Source organism: Theropithecus gelada, chromosome 13 (assembly GCF_003255815.1).
Source record: "Theropithecus gelada isolate Dixy chromosome 13, Tgel_1.0, whole genome shotgun sequence".
Taxonomy (NCBI): domain Eukaryota; kingdom Metazoa; phylum Chordata; class Mammalia; order Primates; family Cercopithecidae; genus Theropithecus; species Theropithecus gelada.
The window spans coordinates 94,539,101-94,567,077 of record NC_037681.1 but is presented as its reverse complement, the minus strand read 5'-3'; the positions used below and the strand labels follow the sequence as shown (position 1 = coordinate 94,567,077).

The 27,977-nt window shown below is 45.2% G+C and overlaps 1 protein-coding gene across 2 annotated transcripts; it reads right to left on the bottom strand.

Annotated features, from left to right (window-relative positions):
- Nucleotides 1-587: 587 nt before the first annotated feature.
- ACTG2 (actin, gamma 2, smooth muscle, enteric) lies at nt 588-27,942 on the bottom strand. Of its 2 annotated transcripts, XM_025405745.1 has the most exons (9): nt 27,863-27,942; nt 19,343-19,504; nt 18,364-18,492; nt 11,863-11,973; nt 11,507-11,591; nt 6,843-7,004; nt 5,615-5,806; nt 3,438-3,619; nt 588-809 (listed from the first exon to the last, which is right to left on the bottom strand). In XM_025405745.1, the coding sequence occupies exons 2-9, from the start codon at nt 19,466-19,468 to the stop codon at nt 666-668; spliced, it is 1,131 nt and encodes a 376-aa protein (XP_025261530.1). In that variant the 5' UTR covers nt 19,469-19,504; nt 27,863-27,942; the 3' UTR covers nt 588-665. The 2 variants fall into 2 exon arrangements, with proteins under 2 accessions (XP_025261530.1, XP_025261531.1); XM_025405746.1 differs by lacking the exon at nt 18,364-18,492.
- Between the last annotated feature and the right edge of the window lie 35 nt (nt 27,943-27,977).

The window sequence follows — 27,977 nt, the reverse complement described above, 5'->3', positions numbered from 1 at the left end:
CCAGGAGGCAGAGGTTGCAGTGAGCCAAGATCGCATCACTATACTAGTCTGGGCAACAGAGTGAGACTCTGTCTCAAAAAAGAAAAAAAAAAAAAACAGCCTAATCCTTAATAACAACCTCATAGGGATCTTAAGCCCACAGTGACCCTTCTTCACGTGAGTGACAGTAACATCGTGTGTGAACTCCTCATGTCACATCCCATAACCCTGTGTCATGACTCTGTGTTCATGTTCCCTAGTGAACTGCCCTGGAGTACAAGGACTCATATCACTGAAAGCCTGTGTTTCTACCCCCATCCCAAGAGTCATCTAGCCTTATTCTTAGTTATATTCAAGGAAAAGAAAACAAGATGACATAGTAGAAGGAGCACTAGCTTTGCAGTCAGATACTTGAATTTTAATCTTGAATCTGTGTGATCTTCGCAAGTCCTTGACTTCTCTGAGCCTCAATTTCCTCATCTGAAATATGGGGATAATGATAGCACCTACCTTACAGCATTATTTCATGGATTAAAAGTAATGTGTGAAAAGGCCTTAGCACTGTGTATGAGACATAGCCCAGGAAAAAAGAGCCCCACACAGAGAAGTAAGGCTTGTAGGTTTTAATGTTTCATTACTGGTGACAGAGTAGTCTCGAGGGGATCCTTGGAGAACCTGTTCTGACTTTAGAAGCACTTCCTGTGGACAATGGAGGGTCCTGCCTCATCATACTCAGGCTTGCTGATCCACATCTGCTGGAAGGTGGAGAGAGAGGCCAGGATAGAGCCCCCAATCCAGACTGAGTACTTCCGCTCTGGGGGAGCAATAATCTGCAAAGAACAAATGTGGTGAATCATGATCAGTCCCCAAGGGAATAAGCAGGGTGGTCCAAAAATCTATTTATCCCAGAAAAGGGGAACCCCATGGTCAGAAAAGAACAAGAGAAACGTTGTGATAGATTAGATTTTTGCTCAAAACCTTCACTTCCCCACTCTTCCCTTAATCCCTCCTTGGGAATACTGCACTGCTCCCTGTGACTCTGGGCTGGGCATTGTGTTTGCTTTGACCAATAGGATATTAGCAGACATAACACAAACAGGGGCTTGAAATATGCTTGTGTACTTGGGCATGTTCTCTTGTTCTGCCATCTTCATGAGAAGAGCTGCCCCTGGGGAGCTCTTTAAGCCTGGGCCCGTTAATGAGAAATATGGACTTGACCTGAGCTGGCTGGACCTGCAGTTAATTCAGAGCCACTTACTTAGCCAAGCCTGACCTTGATCAGCTAACTCCTAGCTGATGCATGAGCAATAAATGCTCACTGTTATGTGCCCTTGAGATTCCATAGTTGTTTGTTACTTGGCAATAGCTGACCAATACAAATATCTATAAGGGGAACCTTGTTCTGTTCTTGCCTGAAGTTTGGATGCATGGGCAGGTTGGGCTGGGCTTCCTCCATTCCTGAGTACAAACCAGTCTACCAAAACCCTGTTTTGAGCTATCTGTCATCACCCAATTATATCTCAGAAGTCCTCAAATTTATATCTACATTGTTCATGCTTTCCACTAGGAATCCTGGGCTTAGCTTTTAGAAATTTGTTGTCAGGTCAAACAACTTTGAACTCTACCTCAAAGGGGATCCAGAAGGACTATGATTCTTCAACTAATTTTCCAGTCTTTGAAGGGTCTAAGAATTCAGTGCTAGAGCAAACCAGATAATAAATTGGTTTTTTTTTGTTGCCTTAGAATCTCTGTGCATATTCCCTAAATCGCAGAGATCATGGAATTGTAGAATAAGAAGGATCTTTAGAAGTTATTTTATTATCCAGGCAGACAAAAGTCCCCTAAATCCTCCTTGAACAGATTATTTCAAGGACTGGGAATGCACAGCCACTAACAAGGTAACAAATTTTGTTGCTGGACACTTCTCATGAGAAAACTCTGGCTTCTCTTAGGTTGGTGGTCCTAAATGAGCCCCACCCCCACCCCAAATCTATTCTTTCATGTCCTTGAGACTTGCCTCATCTCCCCCAGTTCCCCTATACAAGTCCTGCTGTCCAGTTTGGATAGGTGCTCAGATAAGCACAGACCCGCCTGGACATGTTTGCTTCTTCTACTTCCTCTGCTTAGAGTGTCCTTTCCCTTCCGCTTTTCTTATTTAGGTTGTCCTGGTATTGATCATGTTTACTAATTAGATCCTAAACTCCATGAAGGCTGGCACATACTGTTAAAGTCAGAGCAGTGGCTCATGAATTGAGAAATGCATCAGATCACTGGTGGTTGTTTATCAGTGTAGGTGATGGGGGCAATTCAGACTTATTGGACCACAATCTGGGAGTGAGGCCAGGCATGGTATCCTGACACACAGTCTTGGTAAAATGCCCCTGCCCCAGGCCCGGCACGATGATTTCCATAGGACAGGCCTCAGTAATGCACCATTCCTGTGGTTCTGGCTGAGAAGAGCCCACAAGTTCTCACCAGTTTCCTGATGGTCTGCTCCATTTCTCTGTGATGAACACCATCTGTTAGGCAGGGGGAAGGCCCGGGGCAGCCTTCCTTCATGAAGGTTCTTAGAATATTGACTGAGAACACATTTCCTCACATCAGGCCTACTCCCCAGAGATCAGCTTTATTGTGAGACTTTGTAACTTTCAACCAATGTGTTATTTCTATTCCCAACTCTTTCTCTAAAACTGTTAGCAGCAAAGTTCCTAGAAGGAGCTAAAAATGTCTGTGTGACTGCTTGGAGACCAGAGGCAGGTGAGAAGCTCCCATCCTGCAGATGCCCAGGAGGTGAGAGGCTCTATTGGGAGGCAGTATGGGGAAGGGCATGGCCAAGATGGGACAGTAGATCAGAGATGTTCAGAAATCAAGGAATGTCCCTGTTGAGTTGAAGCAGAGCTGGCCCTATGACAAAAACATCCACTCTTTGGAACTTTCAACCTCCTCCGGAGCAATAAAGTTTAAAGATACCATAGTGTGACCTCCTTCTTTTCTTTCCTTCTATTTCCGGTCTCCTGACTATTTATTTATTTATTTTTAGAGACAGGATCTATCTGAATTTATATTTAGAGACAGGCTAGAGTGCAGTGGCACAGTTAGAGCTCATGTGGCCTTCAACTCCTGGGCTCAAGTGATCCTCCCACCTTGGCTTTCCAAAATGCTGGGATTACAGGTATGAGCCGTTACACCTGAATAATATTCTCATCATCCCAAATTCTTTCAGCCTCTTCTTATGTGACATTCCTGTGATTATGTTTGAGATCCATGCTAAGTGGGTCTTTAGCCCATCAATGCCCAAGGAACATAATTCCCCAGGATAAAATTGGCTCTAGTCCAGGATGATACTGAACCCAGGACACCAGCAAGTTACCAGGCCTGGCAGCCTGCCTCCGAGGAAATCCCAAGTAGGCAAGATTTTATACAAAGAACAGGATGGAGGGAACTGAGGCAAGACCCACCTTGATCTTCATGGTGCTGGGGGCCAGGGCTGTGATCTCCTTCTGCATCCTGTCAGCAATGCCAGGGTACATGGTGGTGCCCCCAGAGAGGACATTGTTGGCATATAAGTCCTTACGGATGTCAATGTCACACTTCATGATGGAATTGTAGGTTGTCTCATGAATTCCAGCGGACTCCATGCCTAACGGAGATCACAGTGTCTAGTCAACAGGCATCACTTCATAAATACGCACACCTCCAGCTCCTCAAATGACCCTTCTTTGATTGTTGCAACTACCCTAGTTCAGAACCTTAGTATCTCCCAAAAGGATGATAAGATCAGACCCCCTCCCTTGTCATGGCCTTTCCTTTATTGTCCCCTGTTCTGATTGATCTTTTTTTTTTTTTTTCTGAGACGGAGTCTCACTCTGTCACCAGGCTGGAGTGCAGTGGCGCAATCTCAGCTCACTGCAATCTCCGATCCCTGGTTCAAGCGATTCTCCTGTCTCAGCCTCCCAAGTAGCTGGAATTACAGGCACGCACCACCATGCCTAGGTAATTTTTGTATCTTTAGTAGAGATGGGGTTTCACCATGTTGGCCAGGATAGTCCCCATCTCCTGACCTCGTGATCCACTCCTCTCGGCCTCCCAAAGTGCTGGGATTACAGGCTTGAGGCACCACGCCCAGCCTGATCTTTTACACTGTTGCCTGAGGCATATTTCTAAAGGAACACTTTTGTTATCTCATCTTTCTTTTTTCATAACTTTTTGAGATATAATTCAGTCGTTTTCAGTATATCCGCAGAAGCAAACATCACCAAAATCCAATTTTAGAACATTTTAATGCCTTCAAAAGAGACCCCCATACCTAATAGTGGTCACTCCCCATTTTCCCCTCCATCCCTGCCCCCGCCCTAGGTAACAGCGAATCCACTTTCTGTCTTTAGAGATTTGCCTATTCTGGATGTTTCCTGTCAGTGGAATCATACACCATGTGGTCTTCTGTGTGTGGTTCCTTTCACTTAGTAAAATGTTTTCAGGGTCACAGCATGGATCAATACTTCATTCCCTTTTATTGCCAAATAAGATTCCATTGCATGGGTATACTCATCATGTCACCTGACAGTCGCCCATTGCCTGCAGATTGACATCCAGCTACTGTAGCCTGGCATCACAGTCTCCTGGAGCAAAAGGTCCTGCATGCCAAACTAGCTCTTGCCATCTGCCTGGTCTCCTTGCCTCTAGTCTTTTTTTTTTTCTTTTGAGACAGACTCTCACTGTGTTGCCCAGGCTGGAGTGCAGTGACACAATCACGGCTCACTGCAGCCTTGATGTCTCTGGGGCTCAAGTGATTCTCCCACCTCAGCCTCCTGAGTAGCTGGGACCACAGGCATGCACCATCACGCTCTGCTAAATTTTGTATTTTTCATAGAGACGGGGTTTCGCCATGTTGCCCAGGCTGGTCTCAAACTTGCAGGCTCAAGTGATCTGCCTGCCTTGGCCTACCAAAGTGCTGGGATAACAGGTGAGTCACCGTGCCTAGCTGCCTCCAGTCTTTTTTTTTTTTTTTTTTTTTTTGAGACAGAGTCCCAGGCTGGAGTGCAGTGGTGCGGTCTTGGCTCACTGCAACCTCCATCCCCCAAGTTCAAGCAATTCTCCTGCCTTAGCCTCTCAAGTAGCTGGGACTGCAGGCACCTGGCTAATTTTTGTATTTTTAGTAGAGATGGGGTTTCACTGTCTTGGCTAGGCTGGTCTTGAACTCCTGACCTCGTGATCCATCCGCCTCAGCCTCTCAAAGTGCTGGGATTGCAGGTGTGAGCCACCGCGCCCGGTCAAGTCTCCGGACTTTTATCCATGCAATATGATTCCACACTGTAGATAGAGGAATCTTGCTAAACTACAACCTGACCTTGCTATATTGCTGCCTACAAACTTTCTGTGTTTTAACTTCATTCTTAGTTTCATGTTATATTTCCTGTTCTGCTTTTCCGGTATCTTGATTTCCTTTCCCTTTTATTTAAAATGAGATTTTCTCTATTTTTTTTTAATCCACTTTTCGCCCTTCCTAGGAAAATGTGAGGTATGCATATGTAATTAACAAAGTGTCCATGACTCCTGGCGTTTCTCTCTCCATACCTCACCCACCCCTCCACCCTCCCCGCCCTGAGATTGGCAGGGACTGTGGGCAGCACCTCACCGATAAAGGAAGGCTGGAAGAGGGTCTCAGGGCAGCGGAAGCGCTCATTGCCAATGGTGATAACTTGCCCATCTGGCAGCTCATAGCTCTTCTCCAGAGAGGAAGAGGAAGCTGCTGTGGCCATCTCATTCTCAAAATCCAGGGCCACATAGCACAGCTTCTCCTTGATGTCTCGCACAATTTCTCTCTCAGCTGGAAGGAGCAATGACAGAAGGTGAATACTGACCCTGTTAGTTTGGTTGTCCCATTCTGATCTCCATGAAAACCTCCTTCTCACATCTACTTTATTCTTTTTTTTTTTTTTTTTTTGAGACAGAGTCTCACTCTGTCACCCAGACTGAAGTGCAGTGGTGCTGTCTTGGCTCACTGCAACCTCTACCTCCTGAATTCAAGCAATTCTCCTGCCTCAGCCTCCCAGGTAGCTGGGATTACGGGCGTGTGCCACTATGCTCAGCTAATTTTTGTGTTTTTAGTAGAGACAGGATTTCACCATGCTGGCTAGGCTGGTCTAGAACATCTGACCTCAAGTGATCTGCCTGCCTTGGCCTCCCAAAGTACTGGGATTACAGGTGTGAGCCACCACGCCTGGCCTCACATCTACTTTAGATTCAGTCATAGGATGATGATAGACTTGCCCCGAAGAGGGTCAAGGGTCACTCCATTCAATCTTAATTCTTCTACTCCCCTTTCTAAAGAGGGAGTCTCAAGTCTTCATTCCCAAGCAGGACTTTGTATGAGATTTCTGACAAAGCCTTAGGTCTTCCTGGGGGCTTTGCAGGACACATTTCTGGTCTAGACTCAGACTTAGAAGTTTGATCTTACAGAATCTAAAGAGGCTCCCACCTAAAAATGCCAGTTGCCCAGGTGGGCCACATGACACCTTCCCCTTAGAAATTCGGGCCTCACTTATTCAATTTGTCCTCAAACCAAAGGTGCCCCTAGGTCATGAAATGCATCAGCGGATCTTCACTACCATTCAGCCCTGTGAAAACTAGCCCTAGTCCTGGTGTGGACATGGACAGAGGCAGTTGGTCCCTGAGGAAGGAGGGACTGCTTCTATGACTATCTGGTCTTATCCAGAGGCCCAGCCCCAGCTTAAGGCCTCCAGGTCTATATCAGGAGAGTTTAAAGACACAGAGCCACAGAATTCTCATTGGTTCTGAGAGCTTCTGGTCCTAAACCAGTTTGGTTCTGAGCTCTAGTCAGAATCAGGAAAGGGGCTGGATACCTGTGGTCACAAAGGAATAGCCTCTCTCTGTGAGGATCTTCATGAGGTAGTCAGTGAGGTCACGGCCAGCCAGGTCCAGGCGCATGATGGCATGGGGCAGGGCATAGCCTTCATAGATGGGGACGTTGTGGGTGACGCCATCACCTGAATCCAGGACAATGCCTGTGGACAGAGAGGATCAGGCTTATAAAAATCTTATTCTTGTCTTTCATCAGTCTCTTTCTAGGACTGTTACCAATGAGATCTAACTACCATATTTTCCTTTACCAGTTAAGAATATTCACCCATCACAAGAATCATCAATCATATTTTTTATTTTTTATGGATATCACTTTTTTTTTTTTTTCCCTCAAATGAGATTGTAGGCCTCTGGAAGGCAAGTAAAATGTGTCCTTTTTTTTTGTATTCCTTGAAACACATCACTGGTAATGCATACTTGTCAATTTGTCATTAAGTCTGCACTGCATATTCTTTTTTTTTTTTTCGAGACAGAGTTTTGCTCTTGTTGTCCAGGCTGGAGTGCAATGGCACAGTCTCGGCTCACTGCAACCTCCATCTCCTGCATTCAAGCGATTCCCCTGCCTCAGCCCCCTGAGTAGCTGGGATTACAGGTGCCTGCCACCACGCCTAGCTAATTTTTGTATTTTTAGTAGATGCAGGGTTTCACTATGTTGGCCATGCTGGTCTCAAACTCCTGACCTCAGGCAATCCACCTGCCTCGGCCTCCCAAAGTCCTGGGATTACAGGCGTGAGCTGCTGTGTCCAGCCTCATATTTCTTAATCTAACAGCCACGTCATAACTGATGAGAAAGCATTACAATATCATCACTATTATTTAATATTGTCCAAGATGTCCTAGCCAATTGCAGTGAAACAGAAAATAGAAATAAGAGGTATGACTACCAAAGGGAAACAAAATTGTCATTATTTGCAGATAATGTGGTTTTATATAGAAGACCCAACAGAATCAATTAAGAAACTATTAGACCCAGGTAGATGGTTCAGTAAGGGCCAGATGCAAAACAAATGTCCAGAAACCAGTAATTTACTCTGTATAAGGATCTGAATCACGGCATATTTTATACTAAAAATGAGAGGCAACCTAAAGCTCCAGCAATAGAGAAGTGGTAAAATAAATAAATAATGAAACCATCATACGATGACTACCACGTGGCCATTAAACATGATGTTTGCAACAAAACAAAGTGCAAGGTCAGGCACAGTGGTTCATGCCTGTAATCCCAGCACTTTTGGAGGCCGAGGCAGGCAGATCACTTCAGGTCAGGAGTTCAAGACCAGCCTGGCCAACATGGTGAAACCCCGTCACTACTAAAAATACAAAAATTAGCTGGGTGCAGAGGCTCATGCATGTAATCCCAGCTATTCAGGAGGCTGAGGCAGGAGAATCACTTGAACCCGGGAGGTGGAGGTTGTGGTGCACCAAGATCACGTCATTGCATTCTAGTCTTGGCAACAGAGCAAAACTCCATCTCAAAACGAACATAAAAACAAAAATGCAAAGTGCAGGATGTGAAACTGTATATGCCATGCATTTCTCCATCATTGTCCTTATCATGTGCAGTGAAATTATCTTTTGTTTTTGTCTATCTCCCACTAAACTGTTAGCTCCATAATGACAAAGTCTGTCTTATTTTTTTTTTTTTTTTTTGGGACGGAGTCTCGCTCTGCTGCCCAGGCTGGAGTGCAGTGGCCAGATCTCAGCTCACTGCAAGCTCCGCCTCCCGGGTTCACGCCATTCTCCTGCCTCAGCCTTCCGAGTAGCTGGGACTACAGGCGCCCGCCACCGCGCCCGGCTAGCTTTTTTTTTTTGTATTTTTTAGTAGAGACGGGGTTTCACCATGTTAGCCAGGATGGTCTCAATCTCCTGACCTCGTGATCCGCCCGTCTCGGCCTCCCAAAGTGCTGGGATTACAGGCTTGAGCCACCGCGCCCGGCCAAGTCTGTCTTATTTGTCAGTGTATACCCATGGCCTGGTACCATGTGTGGCACATTGTAGGGAGTAATGGAAAATACATGATGGATGAATGAATGGATAAGTCAGTGAATAAATGATGAATGAATGTTTAAACAAATGTTTATGGAAGCTGTCAAGTCCCTATTAAAGACCATTTTATTTTGAGGTTTTCTGTTACCCTGAGCACACTTCTATACCAAGGCCACATATAGTCATGTCCACATAGTGACATTTTGGTTAACTTCAGACCACATACACAATGGTGGTGCCATAATATAATAAGGAAGCTGAAAAATTCTTATTGCCTAATGACATCATAGCTGACATCACGTCATAGGGCAACGCTTTACTCACGTGTTTGTAGTGATGTTGGTATAAACAAACCTACTGCGCTGCCAGCTGTATAAAAGTACAGCACATACATTATGATAATGATAATAAACGACAACATGGTGCTAGTACTGGCTTATGTATTTCTTATACTATCTTTTTTTTTTTTTTCTTGAGATAGGGTCTCACTCTGTCACCCAGGCTGGAGTGCAGTGGCGAGATCTCAGCTCACTGTAGCCTCTGCTTCCTGGGCTCAAGCAGTTCTCCAGCTTCAGCCTCACAAGTAGCTGGGACTACAGGCGTGAGTTACCAACGCCTGGCTAACTTTTTGTATTTTTTGTAGAGATGGGGTCTAGCCATGTTGCCCAGGCTGGTCTTGAACTTCTGAGCTCAAAGAGATCCACCCACCTCGGCCTCCCAAAGTGCTGGGATTACAGGCATGAGCCATTGCGCCCAGCCTCTTATACTATGTTTTTAATCATAGTGTACTCCTTCTACTTATTAAAAAAAGGTTGACTGTAAAAAAGCCTTAGGCAGGTCCTTCCGGAGATATTCCAGAAGGAGGCATTGTTATCATAGGAGATGACCGCTCCATGCATGTTATTAACCCTGAAAACCTTCCAGTGGGGCAAGATGTGGAGATGAAATACAGTGGTATTGATGATCCTGAACCTGTACAGGCCAAGGCTAATGTGTATATTTTAGTTTTTATCAAAAAAGCTCTGAAAGTAAAAAAAAATAAATAAATTTAATAGAAAAAAGCTTGTAGAATAAAGAATATAAATAAAGAAAATATTTTTGGCTGAGGGTGATGGTTCATGCCTGTAATCCCGGAACTTGGAAGGCTGAGGTGGGCAGATCACTTGAGGTCAGGAGTTCGAGACCAGCCTGGCCAACATGGTGAAACCCCATCTTTACTAAAAAAAAAGAAAATATAAAAATTAGCCAGGCATGGTGGCACACTCCTGTAGTCCCAGCTACTTGGGAGTTTGAGGTACGAGAATCACTTGCACCTAGGAGGCAGAGGTTGCAGTGAGCTGAGATTGTACCACTGCACTCCAGCCTGGGTGACAGAGCGAGACTTCATCTCAAAAAAAAAAAAAAAAAATCACAGAAAAAAGAAAATAGTTTTCTGTTACTGTTACTACAAAAAAGTAAAAATGGCTTTAAAAATTTTAAAGTTTATAAGGTAAAAAAATTACAGTAAGCTAAGGTTAGTTTATTATTAAAGAAATAATAATTTTTTATTATTATTGTGCAGTGAATAATAAAAAATAATAATTTTTTATTATTTCTTTAATAAGAAATAACAGGCTGGAGGGCAGTGGCGTGATCTTGGCTCACTGCAACCTCTGCCTCCCAGGTTCAAGCGACTCTTCTGCCTCAGCCTCCCAAGTAGCTGGGATTACAGGCACCTGCCACCACGTCCAGCTAATTTTTGTACTTTTAGTAGAGATGGGGTTTCACCATGTTAGCCAGGCTGGTCCTGAACTCCTGACCTCATGTGATCTGCCCACCTTGGCGTCACAAAGTGCTGGGATTTCAGGCGTGAGCCACCATGCCTGGCCAAGAATAATATTTTTATAAATGTAGTACAGCCGATGTGTACAGTGTTTAGTCTACAGTAGTGCACAGTAATGTTTTAGGTCTTCACATTTTCTCACTACTCACTCACTAACCCACCCAGAGCAACTTCTAGTCTTGCAAGCTCCATTCATGGTAAGTGCCCTATACAGGTGTACCATTTTTTATCTTTGATACCATATTTTCACTGTAACTTTTCTATGTTTCAGTATGTTTAGCTACACAAATAAATAACCATTCTGTTACAGTTCCCTACAGTATTAATCATGGTTAAATGCTATGCAGGTCTGTAGCCTGGAAGCAACAGGCCATGCCATACAGCCTGGGCATAGTAGGCTATAGCATCTAGGTTTGTGCAAGTACACGCTCTAATGTTCCCACCGTGACGAAGTCACCTAATGACACACATTTCTTGGAACATATCCCTGTCATTAATCTATGTGTAACTGCACTTACATTTCCACCACCACAGGTTCTACTCTTTCTGCTTCATGAAGCAGAAATATTCCAGTACTGTTGGAATGTGTGTATGTGTAGAAGCTCCTGGAATGATTACTGTGAGGGAAACAGTTCTCACTGGATGTTTTTTCCAGCTATACCAGGTAGGCTCACATCTGGCATTCCACACAGGCATTCTCACCTGTTATCCCTAAGCAAGATTTTGCCTGGACTTCAGCCGTCCCTTTGATTCCTCTGAGCAGGAGCCTCTTCCAGACCCCAGCTTTTCCCTACCTCCCCTGAAGTCAGAAAAGGAATGGATTACAGGATTACTCACCTGTCGTGCGGCCAGAGGCATAGAGGGAGAGCACAGCTTGAATGGCGACGTACATGGCAGGGACATTGAAGGTTTCAAACATGATCTTAAAGAACAATGAAGAATAAAAGATTATCTGGCAAAAATCACAGCACTTCTTGGCCTGTAGAATGGTTTGTAATCTCATTAAGGGCAGGAACTATGCCAGTTTGGTAGTTCATTATTCCACACCCACACCCCCAGGGCCTGGCATGGACTATGGACATAGCAGGTCCTCAGAGAGTTCTGTTGCACTGATGTTTGAAGGGGAGAAGGTATCTGGCCAAGCATCTATGTTGCATTCTTGTGCCAGTGTTTAAGTCTTCCTGGCTTCTTACCTGGGTCATCTTCTCCCTGTTGGCCTTGGGATTTAGGGGAGCCTCTGTGAGCAGGGTGGGGTGCTCTTCAGGTGCTACACGCAGCTCATTGTAGAAGGAGTGGTGCCAGATCTAGTGGAGACAAAAGCCAGATGAACCTGGCAGACTCCCAGTGGCTGGAAAATTCTGACTGACAATCCCTTGCTGGGAGAGTGTGGCACCATGTTACACAGGACGGGATGGATCTGGAGAGGAGAATGGTCAGCCCTGGAAATTTCTGACTGACATTTAAAGGGTATATTCCTTCTCAACAGGGCCCCAGGTAGGACTCAGACCTGGAACCAGTATTTTCTATGTGTTCATTATTTCCATTTGACCTTCCCTCTTCTCCACTCTGCTACAGTCTCTCCCCTGCCTTTGTGCACTGAGTGATGCAAGGCACATTGTCACTCAAGTGTTCATTGCTTTCTGGCTTCTGGCTATATTTGGCTGATAGAAGATACCTGCAAGAGACTGGAAAGTAGGAGAGCAAAATAAGTCAGGGTTTATCTCCTGACAATAGCGTGGCCCTCTGTGAGCACAGTTCCTGTTGGGCAGCCCCTCTTTCAGGGCTCAAGCTCTCTCTAAGCTCCAATGACACTGCCCCTTCATGTTTAGGGGTGTGAGAGCTCCCTCTATTGCTGGTTCTTGGGTGCCTCGACATCCCTTTGTAGTTGCCTTGACCCTACTCACATTTCTGTAGGACATTCATTTAACCAGTTGTAAAACCCCAGCTGAGTATACATGTCAATCAATTTCAAAACCCCAGCTGAATGTACACTGTCTCCTGCTGAGAATCTGACAGAGGCACTTGGGCTCAATTTTCACTGTCTATTATTGGCCAGCTTAGTACTTTAAAGCAGGGTTTCTCAATCGCAGCACTATGACATTTTAGGTTGGATAATTCTTTGCTGTAGAGGGCCGACCAGTATCCCTGGTCTCCACCCACTGGATGCTAGCAGCAGTTTTCAAGTTGTGACAATCAAAAATGTCTGCAGACATTGCCAAATGTCCTTTGGGAAGCAAAATCATCCCGGTTAAGAACCACTGCTTAGCCTGGGCAACATAGTGGGGGCCTGTCTCTACAAAAAGATAAAAAATTAGCCAGGCATGGTAGCGCCTGCCTGTAGTCCCAGCTACTTAGGAGGCTGAGGCAGGAGGATCGCTTGAGCCCAGGAGGTCAAGGCTGCAGGGAGCTGTGATCATGGCACTGCACTCCAGCCTGGGTGACAGAGTGAAACCCTGTCTCAAAATTTAAAAAGAACCACTGTTTTAGAGGAAGTTAATTTCTTCCCGTGTCCAGTTTCTTCTTCAGTGATCAAGTACAACCAAAAAGGAGTCTTGCAGAAGGATTGGGCAAAGTGTAGCAGGGATGTGGGGCTTTGGTTTCCTCAGAGGTGAGGCACAGGGTCATTTGATGCCATTGGACCCATGTATTTATGGACCACCAGGTTTGTGCTAAGACAGTGGTAAGTGTGATGAGGGTAGATATGAATCAGACATGGCACCCAATTCTCGGTTGCAAAGTCCAGAGGGGAGAGAGATGGTTAAAAAAGACCAAAACAAACAAAAAGAAAAACACAAGCCACATTTTAAGTGAAGGAAGAGGTAGGAGTAATTCATTATCTGAGGGATTTAAATGGGCCTTGAGAGCAAAAGAAGGTCTCCAGAGGCTGCTGTGAAAGGCATCCGAGGCAGAGGGAATGGCACAGGCAGAGGCCCTGGACTGTGAGCGTTGCACAGGAGCCCAAAGGACAGCAACTGGTCTTAAGGAGGGGACCCCATGCTACTTAAAATGTGCTTCCTAGAGACCCTCTCCCGGAGTCACCTTGGATCATCTGATCCACTGAACCAGAATCCTTGGATGTTGGGCTCAAGCATCTGCACTTGATTTTAGTTTATTTTTTGGAGTTTTTATACCTTAAAAGTTAAAGATGTTGATAATTTTTAAAGTTAGAAAAATATTTTTAAGGTCAAGTGTGGTGGCTCATGCCTGTAATCCTAGCACTTTGGGGAGCTGAGGAAGGCAGATTGCTTGAGCCCAGGGGTTGGAGACAAGCCTGGGTAACAAAGTGAGACCCTATCTCTACAAAAAATTTAAAAATCAACTGGATGTGGTGTGCACCTGTGTTCCCAGCTACACCAGAGACAGAGGCAAGAGGATTCCTTGAGCCCAGGAGGCCGAGACCACAGTGAGTTATGACTGCACCACTGCACTCCAGCCTGAGTGACAGAGGAAAATCCTACCTCAAAAAAAAAATTTTTTTTTTTTTTTTTTTTGGTCGACCAAGCTGGAGTGTAGTGGCGCGGTCTCAGCTCACTGCAACCTCCACCTCCTGGGTTCACGCCATTTGCCTGCCTCAGCCTCCCGAGTAGCTGGGACCACAGGCGCCTGCCACTACACCCGGCTAACTTTTTGTATTTTTAGTAGAGACGGGGTTTCACCGTGTTAGCCAGGATGATTTCGATCTCCTGGCCTCGTGATCTGCCCGCCTTGGCCCCGCAAAGTGCGAGAATTACAGGCTTGAGCCACCGCGCCCAGTCAAAAATTTTTTTTTACTGGAATAAAAATCTCTCCTATGTCCATCACCTAACAACCAACAGTTAACATTTTGACTTTTTTCTTTTTCCTAATCTTTTGTCTTTATGTATTTTTAAATTTATTACTATCGTTATTTATTTCATATCCTTTTATTATTATTAGACTATGTTAAAATTTGTTTTTATAACATAAATCATTTTACTTTTCATAATAAATATTTGTTTTTAATAAACTAAACAAACTTTTAAAAATGCTTATATAACATTTTATCATATACTATCATATATTTAATCACATTACTATTCATGGTGTCTTTGATTTTTGGTTATAAATAATCCTATGATAGTTATCTTTGGCATATTGCAATTATTTTTTGTATTCAGGATGTTTTCCAAAGAAGAAGATTCTAAAAGTGGAATTACTGGGCTAAAGAACATGGCAATTGGAAGACTTTCTGTTTTCTGTTATTAACAAATAGGCTAAACCACTCTTTACTTCAGAATAAAAAAGTGGCTGTTTTACCCCATCCTTACCTGAATTCAGTGCTCTCACTCTTAAAATATGAAATAATTTGATAGGTAAAAATCATACCTAGTTATTTTACTTTGATTTTTTTGTTTCAAATGAGTTTAAATTTTTTCACATTTGCAGCTTTTCATAATTTCTGTTCAGCTAATTAAGTGTTTGTTTTTTATTTGTCTGGGGTACACTTCATATTTTTAATTGTCAATTTGCATTAACTGTTCATATTAATCCTTCATTGCACTTTTTTTTTTTGCAGTTTGTTATTTGGCTTTTAAATTTGGTTATTTTTGAGATATTAAAAGTTATGATTCTTTAAGAAGTCAAATTTGTCATTCTTTTTCTCTATGACCACTCTTACCAGAAGTTTGATTAAATGTTCACATTAACTGTATTATATTTTTGGTAATTTAAATGTTTACGTTTAACTTTCATATTTAATTGACATGGTTTTGGTGAAATAGTGTGAGCTTAGGGCTATAAACCAAGATTCTCCAGTTCCCAAAATAACTAATCAGTTGTCCCAGAATAATTTGTTGAATAGTCCTTTCCTCCTCTCTTGTGTTGGAAGTTTCATTTATTATATATTTCCTCTTTACCTTTTTGCCGGTATCAAATTGTTTAACTTTACAATTTATATTGTATTTCATTATATTATGTCTTCCTTCATAATTTAAAAAATTCATTTTGTTTCATAATTTTTGCTTATTTATTTCTGCAAACATACTTTAGAATTATGCCGCATAATTTTTATTGGAATGCAATGAGCCTATAAATTAATTTGAGGACATTTGACACTTTTATCCAATATGGTTTTTAAGGCACATGAGATAGATAGATATATATATATATATAAAGATTTGTAGATATATAATGAAATGATTATATATAATGAAATGATTTTATATTTCTTATATATATATATATTTTTTAAATTATATGTAGAGTTTCACTCTGTTGCCCGGGCTGGAGTACAGTGATGCGATCTTGGCTCACTGAAACCTCCACCTCCCGGGTTCAAGCGATTCTCCTGCCTCTGGAGTAGCTGGGTGACAGGCGCCCACTACCACACCTAGCTAATTATTGTATTTTTAGTAGAGACAGGATTTCACTATGTTGGTTGGCCAGGCTGGTCTCGAACTCCTGGCCTCAAGTGATCCGCCTGCCTCAGCCTCCCGAAGTGCTGGGATTACAGGCATGAGCCACTGTGCCCGGCCTTAAGGCACATAATTTATTTTTAAGGGTTTCTTTAAAGAGTTCACACATTGTCACTACTGTGAATAAAATAGTTTGTCTATTATGTTTTCTTTCTTCCTTCCTTCCTTTCCTTCTTGGTTTTCTTTTTTTTTTTTTTTTTTTTTTTTTTGAGACATGCTCTCAGTCTATCACCCAGGCTGGAGTGCAGTGGTGTGAACACAGCTCACTGCAGCCTCCACCACCTGGGCTCAAGTGATCCTTATGCCTCAGCCTCCTGAACAGCTGAGACCACAGTCATGTGTTACCATGCCCAGTGAACTTTTAAATTTTTATTTCATAGAGATAGGGTCTCACCATGTTGCCCAGGCTGGCCTCAAGCTATCCTCCTGCCTTGGCTTCCCAAAGTGTTGGGATTATAGGCATGAGCCACTGGCCTCTATTACGTGTGTGTGTTTTTTTATTTTTATTATTTATTTATTTATTTATTTTTTGAGACGGAGTCTCACTCTGTCGCCCAGGCTGGAGTGCAGTGGCCGGATCTCAGCTCACTGCAAGCTCCGCCTCCCGGGTTCACACCATTCTCCTGCCTCAGCCTCCCGAGTAGCTGGGACTACAGGCGCCCGCCACCTCGCCCGGCTAGTTTTTTGTATTTTTAGTAGAGACAGGGTTTCACCGGGTTAGCCAGGATGGTCTCGATCTCCTGACCTCGTGATCCGCCCGTCTTGGCCTCCCAAAGTGCTGGGATTACAGGCTTGAGCCACCGCGCCCGGCCTATTTTTTATTTTTTGAGACGGAGTCTCACTCTGTTGCCCACGATGGTGTGCAGTGATGCAATCTCGGCTCACTGCAACCTCTGCCTCCTGCATTCAAGCAATTCTCCTACCTCAGCCTCCCAAGTAGCTGGTATTACAGGCGCCCACCACCACGCCCAGCTACTTTTTGTGTTTTTAGTAGAGACGGGGTTTCACCATGTTGGCCAGGTTGGTCTTGAACTCCTGACTTTGTGATCCACCTGCCTTGGCCTCCCAAAGTGCTGGGATTACAGGCGTAAGCCGTCATGCCCAGCCTATTATGTTTTTAAAGTAGATAATGTTACATATCTATGAATCGTACGTGTCACTTATTGAGCACATAAGTATGTTCCATGCCTTGGGATTATACTAAGCATTTACCTAATTCAATCTCCAAAGCAACCTAAAGCACAAAGTGGTTTTTATCTTCACTTTACAAATGGGAAAACTAAGACTTATAGGGTGGGTTTTGCACCTGGATTTCCTGCCATTGCCTCTAATGTCTGTGCTCTTACCCTCTCCACTGTATAACGTGAAATCTGTTGCATTTTATATGCAGTACTTATCTCACATCGAGTGACTCAATCTAGGATTTAGAGAAAAGTATAAATGAATTACAGACTTCAAGTCAACATTCCTCATTTCCGGTTGCAGTCTGCTCGGTAAGCCCTGTATCACATTTCCGAAGACAGCCATTGCAGAAACAAGAACACTCAGCCAACTGTCAGCAGAGTTAATCGCAAGAATATTAGAAAGGCTCTATTAGCATTTTGCACACATAATTTTGTTGACCATGAGCTCCACCATTTAAAAATTCCGCCGCCCCCCCGAACCATATTTTCTTAAACAAAAAGGCTTCTAGAAACCCTGAGAGAGTTCTACTTAAAAACTTTCACTGGAGACTCATCATCATACTCTAGCATCAGTCCACCTATGTGAAGTCTTGACAGGGAAGATAAGAATGAGAGACGGCTGTTTGCCTCTCTTGAGCCAGCACCAGCATTTTAAAGAAGGGGTGAGCACTGGCCTGAGTATATATTGCAGGAAAAGATGATCGTGGGGATTAGGCGGGGACAGGTCCTGTTAGGAACCCCCTGTTGGTTAATGAAGAGCTACTGAAGATTTCTGAGGAGGTGAGTAACATGAGCTGACCTGTGTTTAGAAAGATCAGCTTTGCAGCAGTGTAGAGAATGAATTCGGTGAATGAGGGCAAGAGACCAAGAAATCAGCCAAGAAGTCATTGCAATAGTCCAGGGAGAGATGTTGGCAGCCTAGGTTGGAGAAATGGTTGTGGGGCTGAAAAGAAAGGAAAGACAGAAGTGAGAAGCATTTTAGATTGAGAATTGACAGAGCACAGTGGCCTATGGATATGAGGGTCATGATGATGGGTGATCATTAAAGCAGGCTCATTAAGGGGGAGTCTACAGATACCTTCTCCATGTCATCCCAGTTGGTGATGATGCCGTGTTCAATGGGGTATTTGAGAGTCAGGATTCCTCGCTTGCTCTGAGCTTCATCCCCCACATAGCTGTCTTTCTGGCCCATTCCCACCATCACACCCTGCAATGCAAAGAGAAGAAAAGAGAAATGAATTGACTGACGGCTCCACACAGAGGGATTCAGGCACTGGAAGGTCTCTGAAGAAGGATAAGGATGGGAAAAACAGCTTTCTTCCCCTGGAAACAGGACAGCAGGAGACAGGATGGAGCAGATACCAGTGAGTGTGGAGGTGTCAGGAAGAGAAGGTGGAGGATTTCTTGTGGGTTGGCCTTTCTTCTTTCTCTTCAGACAATGTTGTTTTCTGAGACAAAACAAGCCCCACCCATACACTTCTTCCCCTCATCCTACTACACACAGGCACACACACACACAAATACACACACACACAAATTTGTATGTACCCTCCTCAAATCCCCTGTGCCTGCACTTTTAGATTTCCAAATCTTTGCTATTCTCTCCACCTGCTGAAATCCTTCTTATTCTCAGGTATTCCTTTTTCTGTGACACTTTTCCCTTCCTGTGAAATATTTTACCTCTATCACAGCCCATGATCTCTGACTAGTTAAGTGTATTTCTTCACAAAGTGTAAATTTCTTAAAGGCAAGAGGCTTGTTCAATTAATTTTTCCAAACCTGGCAACCCCCCAAATGTAAGCCAGACATAATAGTGTCATTGTGTGCCTGATGTATATTGGTTTTGGCCCTGGATATTTCTACTTAAAGGGTCCTGCTCTCTCAGTTAATCAGAAAAGAACTCCCTACACCTGGCATGCATGCACGCATGTGCATGCAGACACACACACACACACACACACACACACTCCCTTCCCCTAACCCCCAGCTCAGCAGGGTCTCACAGTGCAGCGCTTACTCCTAGTGGCTCAAAGCCTGGTATCCAGATGAGCACACACCTGGTGTCGAGGGCGGCCCACGATGGAGGGGAAGACAGCCCGGGGGGCATCATCTCCTGCGAAGCCTGCCTTGCATAGGCCAGAGCCATTGTCACACACGAGTGCGGTGGTCTCCTCTTCACACATGGTGTGAGTGGCCGAGTGAGCTGGGGACTGGAGCACCTTGCGGTTTGTGGGAGAAGAGAACTAGTCAGCCACTTGTCAAATCAGTTTGGAGACAGTTTCTTGGCTTTGGGGGCTGACCCTACCTGCAACCAGGGCACACTTCCAGGAGGGACAGGCATGGGCTTGGCCTCCCACTCTCTGGCAGTTGAGCCTCTTCCCTTTACCCTGAATTGTGAATTGTGTCCCCCTAAAGATTCATGTTTAAGTCCTAACCCCCAGTACCCAGAAGATGACTGTATTTGGAGATAGGGTCTTTAAAGAGATAATTAAGTTAAAATGAGATTAATGCAATATGGCTGTCATCCAATATGAATACTCCAATAGGATGGGTGTCTTTATAAGAAGAGGAAATTAGGATCCAGATGCATGCAGAGGGTAGGCCACGGGAGGATGCAGTGAGAAGGTGACCACATACAAGCCAAAGAAAGAGGCTAAAAGTTCTGGAAGGACACCTAGCAAACCGATTATAGTGATTACCTCTGGGAGTGTGGAGAAGAACTGGGAGAGGAAGTGCTGTGTTATATCTATAATATTTTAATTTTTTTACAAGGAGGCTGCATTTGTATATAGTTTATGTAATTAAAAATCACTAGCATAACATATCACTAAGGAAAAAATAGGCAGTGGTTATAGGTGAAATGTACACTCCTAAGGGTAGAAGCACCTTGACAAGGAAGGGGCACTCTGGGAGGAGAGAGGAAAAGAAGGAACTCCACGATGGGACTCACTGTATGCTGCCTCGACAGATGGGGACAACAGAGGATTCCCTCCCCCATGCCGAGATCCGAATTAGGATGGATGCAAACTAATGAAGAAATTAACTTTCACAACATCTGCTGCATGCATTCTTTCTTTTTTTCTGCCTCCCTTCCTTCCTGTGTCTCTTTCCTTCTCTTTCTTTCTTTTGAGTTACAAACAGCAGCTGACAAATTCCTGGCATTTGGTGATGAAGGAGAAGCAACAGAGCCTCGGAGGATGGTGAGAGATTGCCTCCTAGCCTGGGAGGACCCAGTGGGGCAGGGCAGAAGTGGGGAAGGCCCCAGCTGAGGGGCTGAGGAGGCAGACTTCCAGAAGTCCAGAGAAAAGAGAAGTGCCAGGCACAGAAAGAGAAGGCGGGCTGAAGTTTTATCCGGAATGTGTGACCGCAGGTGCCTATGACATGGAGTGGGGAGAGGGGAACTTCTGAAACCTGTGATCCTGGTCCCAGATGGCCTCATGCAGAAGCTGGACAGAAAAGACTGTGACTGAAGCAGAGCGGAGACAGCACCACAGGCCTGAGAATGCGAGGTCTGAAGGCTAGGCAGACACTGAGCAGAGGCTTGTTAACATTTTCAAGAGTAAAACAAAGTCCTTCCCAGTTATATTCAAAGCAAGGCTCACACTAGGGGAGAGGCCTGCTGTGACTTCTTAAATCCAGCTTTGCCTCTGTCTCTGCTGATCCTTATGTCTCCCATGGTGCCAGTGATGAGTCCTCATTCTCTAAACCAGCCCACAAGGTCCAGAATAGGATATCCCTCCTGACAAAGCCATGTACTAAGCAGTAATACAATTTGGTATATTTGCAGCTGCCTCAGTCAGTGTCAATGAGGAGGCAGCGATATGTCGCAGGGCTCTACTCTCGACCGTTTCTCATGTGACATTTTTATAAATGAATGAAAATATAAAGCACAGGTTGATCAAGTTTTCAGATAAAACAGCTGGGAGAGAGTAATATTAAATACACTGGGTGAAAGAATAAAAATCCAAGAAGATCTCAAAAGGCAGAGAAAATGAGCTGAATCAAAAGAGTTTTTTTTTTTGAGATGGGGTCTTGCTCTGTCACCCAAGCTGCAGTGCAGTGGCAAGAACACGGCTCACTGCAGACTCGACCTACCAGGCCCAAGCGATCCTCCCACCTCAGCATCCCCAGTAGCTGGGATCACAGGCATGCCCTGCTATGCCTAGCTGATTTAAAATTTTTTTTCTGTAGAGACGAGGTCTCCCTCTGTTGCCCAGGCTGGTCTTGAACTCCTGGGCTCAAGTGATTCTCCTGCCTCAGCCTCCCAAAGTGCTGAGATTACAGGTGAGCCACCACACAAAGCCAAGGTTAAATTTAATGAAATGAATATGAATTCCTATATTGTGAGTTTCAATAACCAAACTCTGAAAGCTCTTGTGGCCAGGCACATTGGCTCACGCCTGTAATCCCAGCACTTTGAGGCAGGCGGATCACGAGGTCAGGAGATTGAGACCATCCTGGCTAACACGGTGAAACCCTGTCTCTACTAAAAATAGAAAAAAATTAGCTGGGTGTGGTGGCGGGCGCCTGTAGTCCCAGCTACTTGGGAGGCTGAGGCAGGAGAATGGCGTGAACCCGGGAGGCAGAGCTTGAAGTTAGCTGAGATCATGCCACTGCACTCCAACCTGGGCGACAGAGTGAGACTCTGTCTCAAAAAAAATAAAAAGAAAAAGAAAGAAAGAAAAAAAGAAAGCTCTTGTTTAGCATCTGTGAGCAGGACTTGGCATCTTGTTGATCGTTAGCAGTGTGCTATGGCAGGGATAAAAGCTACCTCTGCCCTTAGCTGGGGTACTGTGTGTGGTTCTTGGGGCCACCCTTGCTGGCAAAGGTGTGGAGAAGTGGCTTCACAGTCACTGCTTGTGAGTGTCAAATTGTACTACTTTTCTGAAAGGGAATTTGAAAATACTTATTAAAAGCCTTAAAGATGTACACACCTTTTGACTCCCCAAAAGCACTTCTACGAATCTATCTTTGTGAAACAGTCATGGGTGAATGAAAAGATTTGGCCTGTTTTCACACCTTTGTTTAAAATGATCAAAATTAGGAACAATCTCAATATAAAAAAAAAAGTTACTGAATAATAAATAATTTGGCTTGTAAACTAATTACTGGAAGCCTCCATACAATGGAGAAACTAAAATATTTAATGCAATAGAAAAGGTGCAAGTTGCTTTGGTAGGTGAAACAGCGGTATGTTCAGTGTTCCCATTTTTGGTATAAATGGATATTTAATTTTAAAAAACATGGGGTTTTCCACATATATTATCTATTTAATCCTCAAAACAGCCCCGAGAGAAGATACCTTTAATTCCATCTCATAGATTTGGAAGCCAAATCTCAGAGAAGGTAAAGAACTTAGCCAGAGATCTCTTCACTGAGAAGAGGCTGGGAGAGGCAGGCCTGGCACCCACCGAGGACACTTCCCAAGCCTGAGATGTGCCTTCCTCACTACTTTGGGGAGCTGTCATAACTTCTCCATGTTTGGTGTTTTTGCTTCAGCCTGTCTGTCCAGAGCTGTTGGCAGCAAGCACCCTAAAACAAAAGGGTCTGTGTTCTTTTCTCTCTATGAAATGGAGTCCCTCCTGTGCCAGGGCCACGCCTAGATTTACTCTTTACAGCCCCAGCACCTAAGTGGGTGTTTAACACATAGGCGGTGCTATGGTTGGAATGTTTGTGCCCTTCAAAATTCATGTTGAAATTTCGTTACCAATTTTAGCAGCAGGGTTCTGCCCTCTTGAATGGACTAATGTCCTTCTCAGGAATGGGTTTTTTATAAAAGGGCGAATTTGGTCCCTTCTCGCTCTCTCTTGCCCTCCTGCCACGTGAGGGCACAGCACAAGGCGCCATCTTGGAAGCAGACTCTGGGCTCTCACCAGACAGACACTGAATCTGCTGGTGCATTGATCTTGGACGTCCCAGCCTCCAGAACTTTGAGAAATAAATTTCCATTGTTTATAAATAACCCAGTCTTATATATTCCGTGGTAGCAACAAACATGGATTAAGACAGTAGGTGTTCAATAAATATTGAATGACAATGTCGCCATCTGAGTGGCCCCCTCCCAGACCTGGTGTGCTCTGCCACCTGAGTCCCCACAGTCCAGCCTCATGATGGTTCAGTCACAAGGGCCTGACTTAGAATCACATGGGCAGTTTTCTCTCCAAGCTGGCCAGTGAACAGCAGTGCTGCCCTGCTCTAGCAGGTGGTCCACCTTGAGGGGAAAGCAACCTCCAAAGCGAGGAAGTAGCAAAAGAGGCAAAGCTGTGCTCCGACACTGTCTCCCTCTAGGGTCCCTCAGCGTCCGTCTCTCCTGTGTGACTTATGGTTCAAGCCCGTCTGGGTTTTCAGTGAGCCCTTTTGTCTCCCTCCCCAAACTCACTCCAGCGTTTCCCACACACAGAAAGAGGCAGAGCCTGGAATTTTGTTTCCAGCGCAGAGCAGCGGCTGAGACAAGCCACAAGGCGGCTTGAAGCTGTCAACAACGCTGTTCTGCAGCACTTCAGGTGGCTTGGAGTTTACTATTTTGAAGGCAAAATCCAATGTGAAGCGAGGGCGGGGAAGGCAGAGGGAAGGCAGGGGGAGGGCTGGTAGAGTCGAGCCTCTGAAGGGCCCGTGCTGCTCTGAGAAGAAGGTGTTCACCCTGGAGCCAGACTCTTGTACTGTCTCTGCCAGGAGAAATTCTAAACTTTCCTCAGCTGCTTTCTGGTAATTTGTGGCTAGACTCGAGCATGTCAGCTGAACCAGAGCCAAAGTCACTGTGGTTTCCTGGGGTCACAACCGCTTCATGCTTGGCGGGGAGCAGAGAGTTGCTCTGGTTCCTTCAGCACAAATGACATCTGGGCTTCATTGAAGCTCTCACTGACTCAAGAACGAAGCTTTTATTCCCTTTGCCCCGAAGGTGGCCAGAAACCAAAGACATAATGAGTGCAAGTCATTTGCTCACTCACCCGTCTGTCTCCCTGGCCACCCCAAACACGACGTGAGGGGCAGAGCTGTTAAAATCCACCCACCCCAGTACCTAGAAGGAGACAAGTTTGGCTCTAGAAATCTTCTCACTGCTCCTTCCTTTACCCTCTTCTCCCTCCTGGTTCCCCCTTCCCACAGCCCAGTCCCTTTGTCCTTCCCTGGGCCTTAGTTTCCTCCACTAGAACATGGAAATGATAGTATCTATCTCACAAGATGACGGAATGGAAATGAAGGTGCCGTAGACATTGTAAATGTAGGCAAATTCCAGCCTGTTTCTATATGGCCTGTATCTCAGGATGGTTTTTCCTTTCTTTTTTTTTAAATACTGGGCCTCACTCTGTCACCTAGGCATTGAGTCCAGTGGCACCATCAAGCTCACTGCAGGCTTGAACTCCTGAGCTCAAGGATCCTTTCTCCTCGTCCTAGGAGCTGGGATGACAGGCATGTGGCTGGCATGGTCACTACATTCTGCTAATTTCAATTTTTTTTTTTTTTTTTTTTAGAAACAGGGTCTTGCTATGTTGCCCAGGCTGGTCTCAAACTCTTGGCCTCAAGTCGTCCTCCTGCCTTGGCATCCCAAAGTGTTGGGATTACAGGTGCAAACACTGCACCTGGCCCTACATTTTCAAATGGTTGAGAAAAAAACAAAAGAAAAAAATATTTCATGACCCATGGAAATTACGACATTCAAGTCTCAGGGTCTAATAAATAAAGTCTTACTGAAACACAGCCACACCCATTCACTTACATATTATCTATGGCTGCTTTTGTTACAATGGTAGAATTGAGTACTTGTGACAGAGACCTTCAGGCTCTGAAAGCCTAAAATATTTACTTTCTGGGCCTCATCAATCCCTGTCATCAAATGCTGCAAAGAATAATAATTCTTATTAATCTCTCTTACTCTTCTCCATCAAAACTTGCTCCCAGGATGAAGCCTGTCATATTGAAAGGAATTGAATGATCCGCTTCACACATCAATGACTATTGAAAGTTGAATTTATGTCCGTTCTCAAAGACATTTGCATTTTGACAGAAAGTGTTAGGCCTAAAAGGAGGGCCTCTGTGATGATGAGATTTCAAACAATAGCTGGGGACAGGTTTTTGGGTGAGGGCTTCAAGTGACATGTAAGCAGCTGCCTCTCTGCTTTTTATTATTTGCCTACGCGTATATACAAACCATCAGAAACGCTGGCAGAGAGAAATCATCTATGAAAAACACTGCCATGGTGGAAAATTCTAACAGCACCTCTAATTAACTTCGTGGTATCTTCACGAGGTTCATATATATACATGAGTTCAATTAAAAACAACTCTGTTGAGTAATATTTTGGATCCTCCAGAATCTGTCTCGGGTGCCTTCTCTTTTGGCTCTTACCTGGCCTTCCATTCACTCCCCTGGTTCTGCTCCTGTCCAGACCCCTCTCTTGAGCTCTAGGCCTGCAGAGCCTGCTGTGCATCTCCCCCACCAACCCCCCCACCCCGGCACCCCAACTCCACACCTCCAGGACTGCTCTCCTCATCACCAGCCTCCGCCTGGAGCTGCCCTCACAGACTCACACCACCCACCCTGAGCCCACGCCCAATGCCCTGGTGCCGCCCTCTTCCCTCTCAACCTATCACCAGCCCTTCTTTCTTCTACCTCCACGGCACCCATGCCACCAGCTCAGGACCACCGCGTGCTGCAGTTGTGCTCTTGCCCTGTTCCAGTCCACTCTCCTCACAGCTGCCAAAGCAGCCCCTTCAACAGATACCCTCCAGATTAAAACCCTTCCATGGCTCCCCATAGCCTGATCCTTTAGAGTCTAAAGCTCTTGTAATCCAGCCCTGTTGACCCCTCTGAATTTAGTTTTACCTGATTCTTGCCTTGCCATCTAAATTCAGTGGAGTTGAGCCGCTTGAGTCCCAAAAACCATGCTCACTCTTTACCAGGACTACCTTACTTCAGGACCAAGCTGAGGCACCTCTTCCTCCAGGAAGTCTTCCCTGATAACTCCTGGGCCGAGTGATGGGCTCCTCCTGGGCTTTACCCCTTTCATGTACTTATTTGCTCCATGGTTCTCATCTGTCTATCTGTCTCTTCCAGTAACTGCAGAAGCCTCTCCACTGTCCCTAAGGAGCAGGGACAGTGCCTGGCCCATAATAAGTGCTCAGTAAATGTTGGCAGAATGAACAAGGGGAAAGCGGAAAGATATCTTGCCCCAAGTTCATGATGTCACACGGCCCATCCCCTTTCTCAGGCCTGGCATGTAGGATCTTACTGTTCATTGCAGTTTCTCCAGCACCCATCCATCTCTGTCACAGGAAGCTCTGCCTCTTTTCAGCCCAAGGGTTAGTATGAGAGTCCAAACCCACATTCAGGTAATCAAAGTGAGCACTTAGAGCCTCCCTGTACAAAGTGTGGTCCCAGACCAGCAGCCTCAGCATCGCCTGGGAGCTTGTTAGGAATCCCAAGTATCAGGCCACATCTCGGCCTACTGGAATCAGAATCTGGGGTGGGGCATAGGGCAATCTATGTTTTAACAAGCCCTCCAGGTGATTCTTAAAGTTTGAGAACTCAGGGCGGGGCCCTGACAGCCTTGAGCTGAGTGCCATATATATGCATTCTCTCATTTAATCCTCACACCATCGCCAAGTAGATACTGTTATTCTTGCCCCCATTTTCCAGGTGAGGAAGCTGAGGTCACTCAGTAACTTGGTTAGCCTGGCAGTCTGCCTTCAAGGCGTGCACCGCCACACCCAGCCTGCCTCATCTGTGAAGAGATGCTAGTGAGTTCTGATGCCAAACGTGGAAGTGGCCCCTTAATCTCATCTTCCTCTTAATTCTTTGTGCACGTGTGTCTGTGTGTGTTGGGTGGGTTGGGGAGTAATGACATCTGCAAATGGGTCACAGTTGGGTGTGAGTCTTTTGAATGAGTGGCTGAATGTCTCTAGGCCTCAATGTCCTCATCAGAGGAGGAGAATGAACTAGATGGGCCCCAAGGTCCTTCTACCCCAGAACCTCATGATGCCACAGGGCAAGTGGAATTTTCCCCATCCCCCAATGATCCTAGAGCCTTCAAGGACTGCAAAAACCCTCCATTCTCCTCAGCCAAGCACAAATCAGAGGACAGAGAGAGACCCAGGGGATCTGAAGAAAATACCCTCCCATTCCCAGCACAGACATTTCATGGACTAAACAACTCACGGACACCAGGACCACTGTTGGCTTTAACTCAAGTATTCTGAAAAGAAGCTGCTTTTCTGCAAAGTATATGATCCCCTAAAACAGCCTCCCAGACATTCTAACCCAAGACAAAGGACATCAGGATGTGGACCTTCACTGACCCCGGGGAGCAGGGCTAGTGCAGACTGCAGGCATTATATCCCACCAGCCCCTTCTGAGGCAGGGAGCGGTTCCAAGCTGCCCCTGCCCCAGGATGTCCCATGGCCAGCGATGCCTTTTCCCGGCAGGCTGCAGTATGTTCACAGGTGCCGCTTCCCACCAAGTGCCCTGGCATGTGATCTGGGCCAGCGCCACAGAAGTCAGGCCAATCTGGAGGCACCTCCCGCACCCAGGAGGCCAGGCAGCCCCGGAAAGGAAGAGGTGGCAAAAGCCGTACAGTACTCACCGAGGGTACGAGAGGTTCTTCTCCCAGTGACTGAGGGCTGGTGTGTCTTTGGCATGAATACCAGAGCAATATAAAACCCCAGAGGCGGATCTTCTTTAAACAAAGTCCCTAAAAA

What these genes read in the sequence shown, in the direction of transcription:
- ACTG2 (XM_025405745.1), bottom strand. Translation starts at nt 19,468, where the DNA reads ATGTGTGAAGAGGAGACCACCGCACTCGTGTGTGACAATGGCTCTGGC. An exon ending in ACTGGGATGACATGGAGAAG is followed by an intron (nt 11,974 to 18,363) that starts GTATCTGTAGAC and finishes TGTCTCCACTAG; the next exon opens with ATCTGGCACCACTCCTTCTA. An exon ending in TGCCTCTGGCCGCACGACAG is followed by an intron (nt 7,005 to 11,506) that starts GTGAGTAATCCT and finishes CTCTGTCCACAG; the next exon opens with GCATTGTCCTGGATTCAGGT.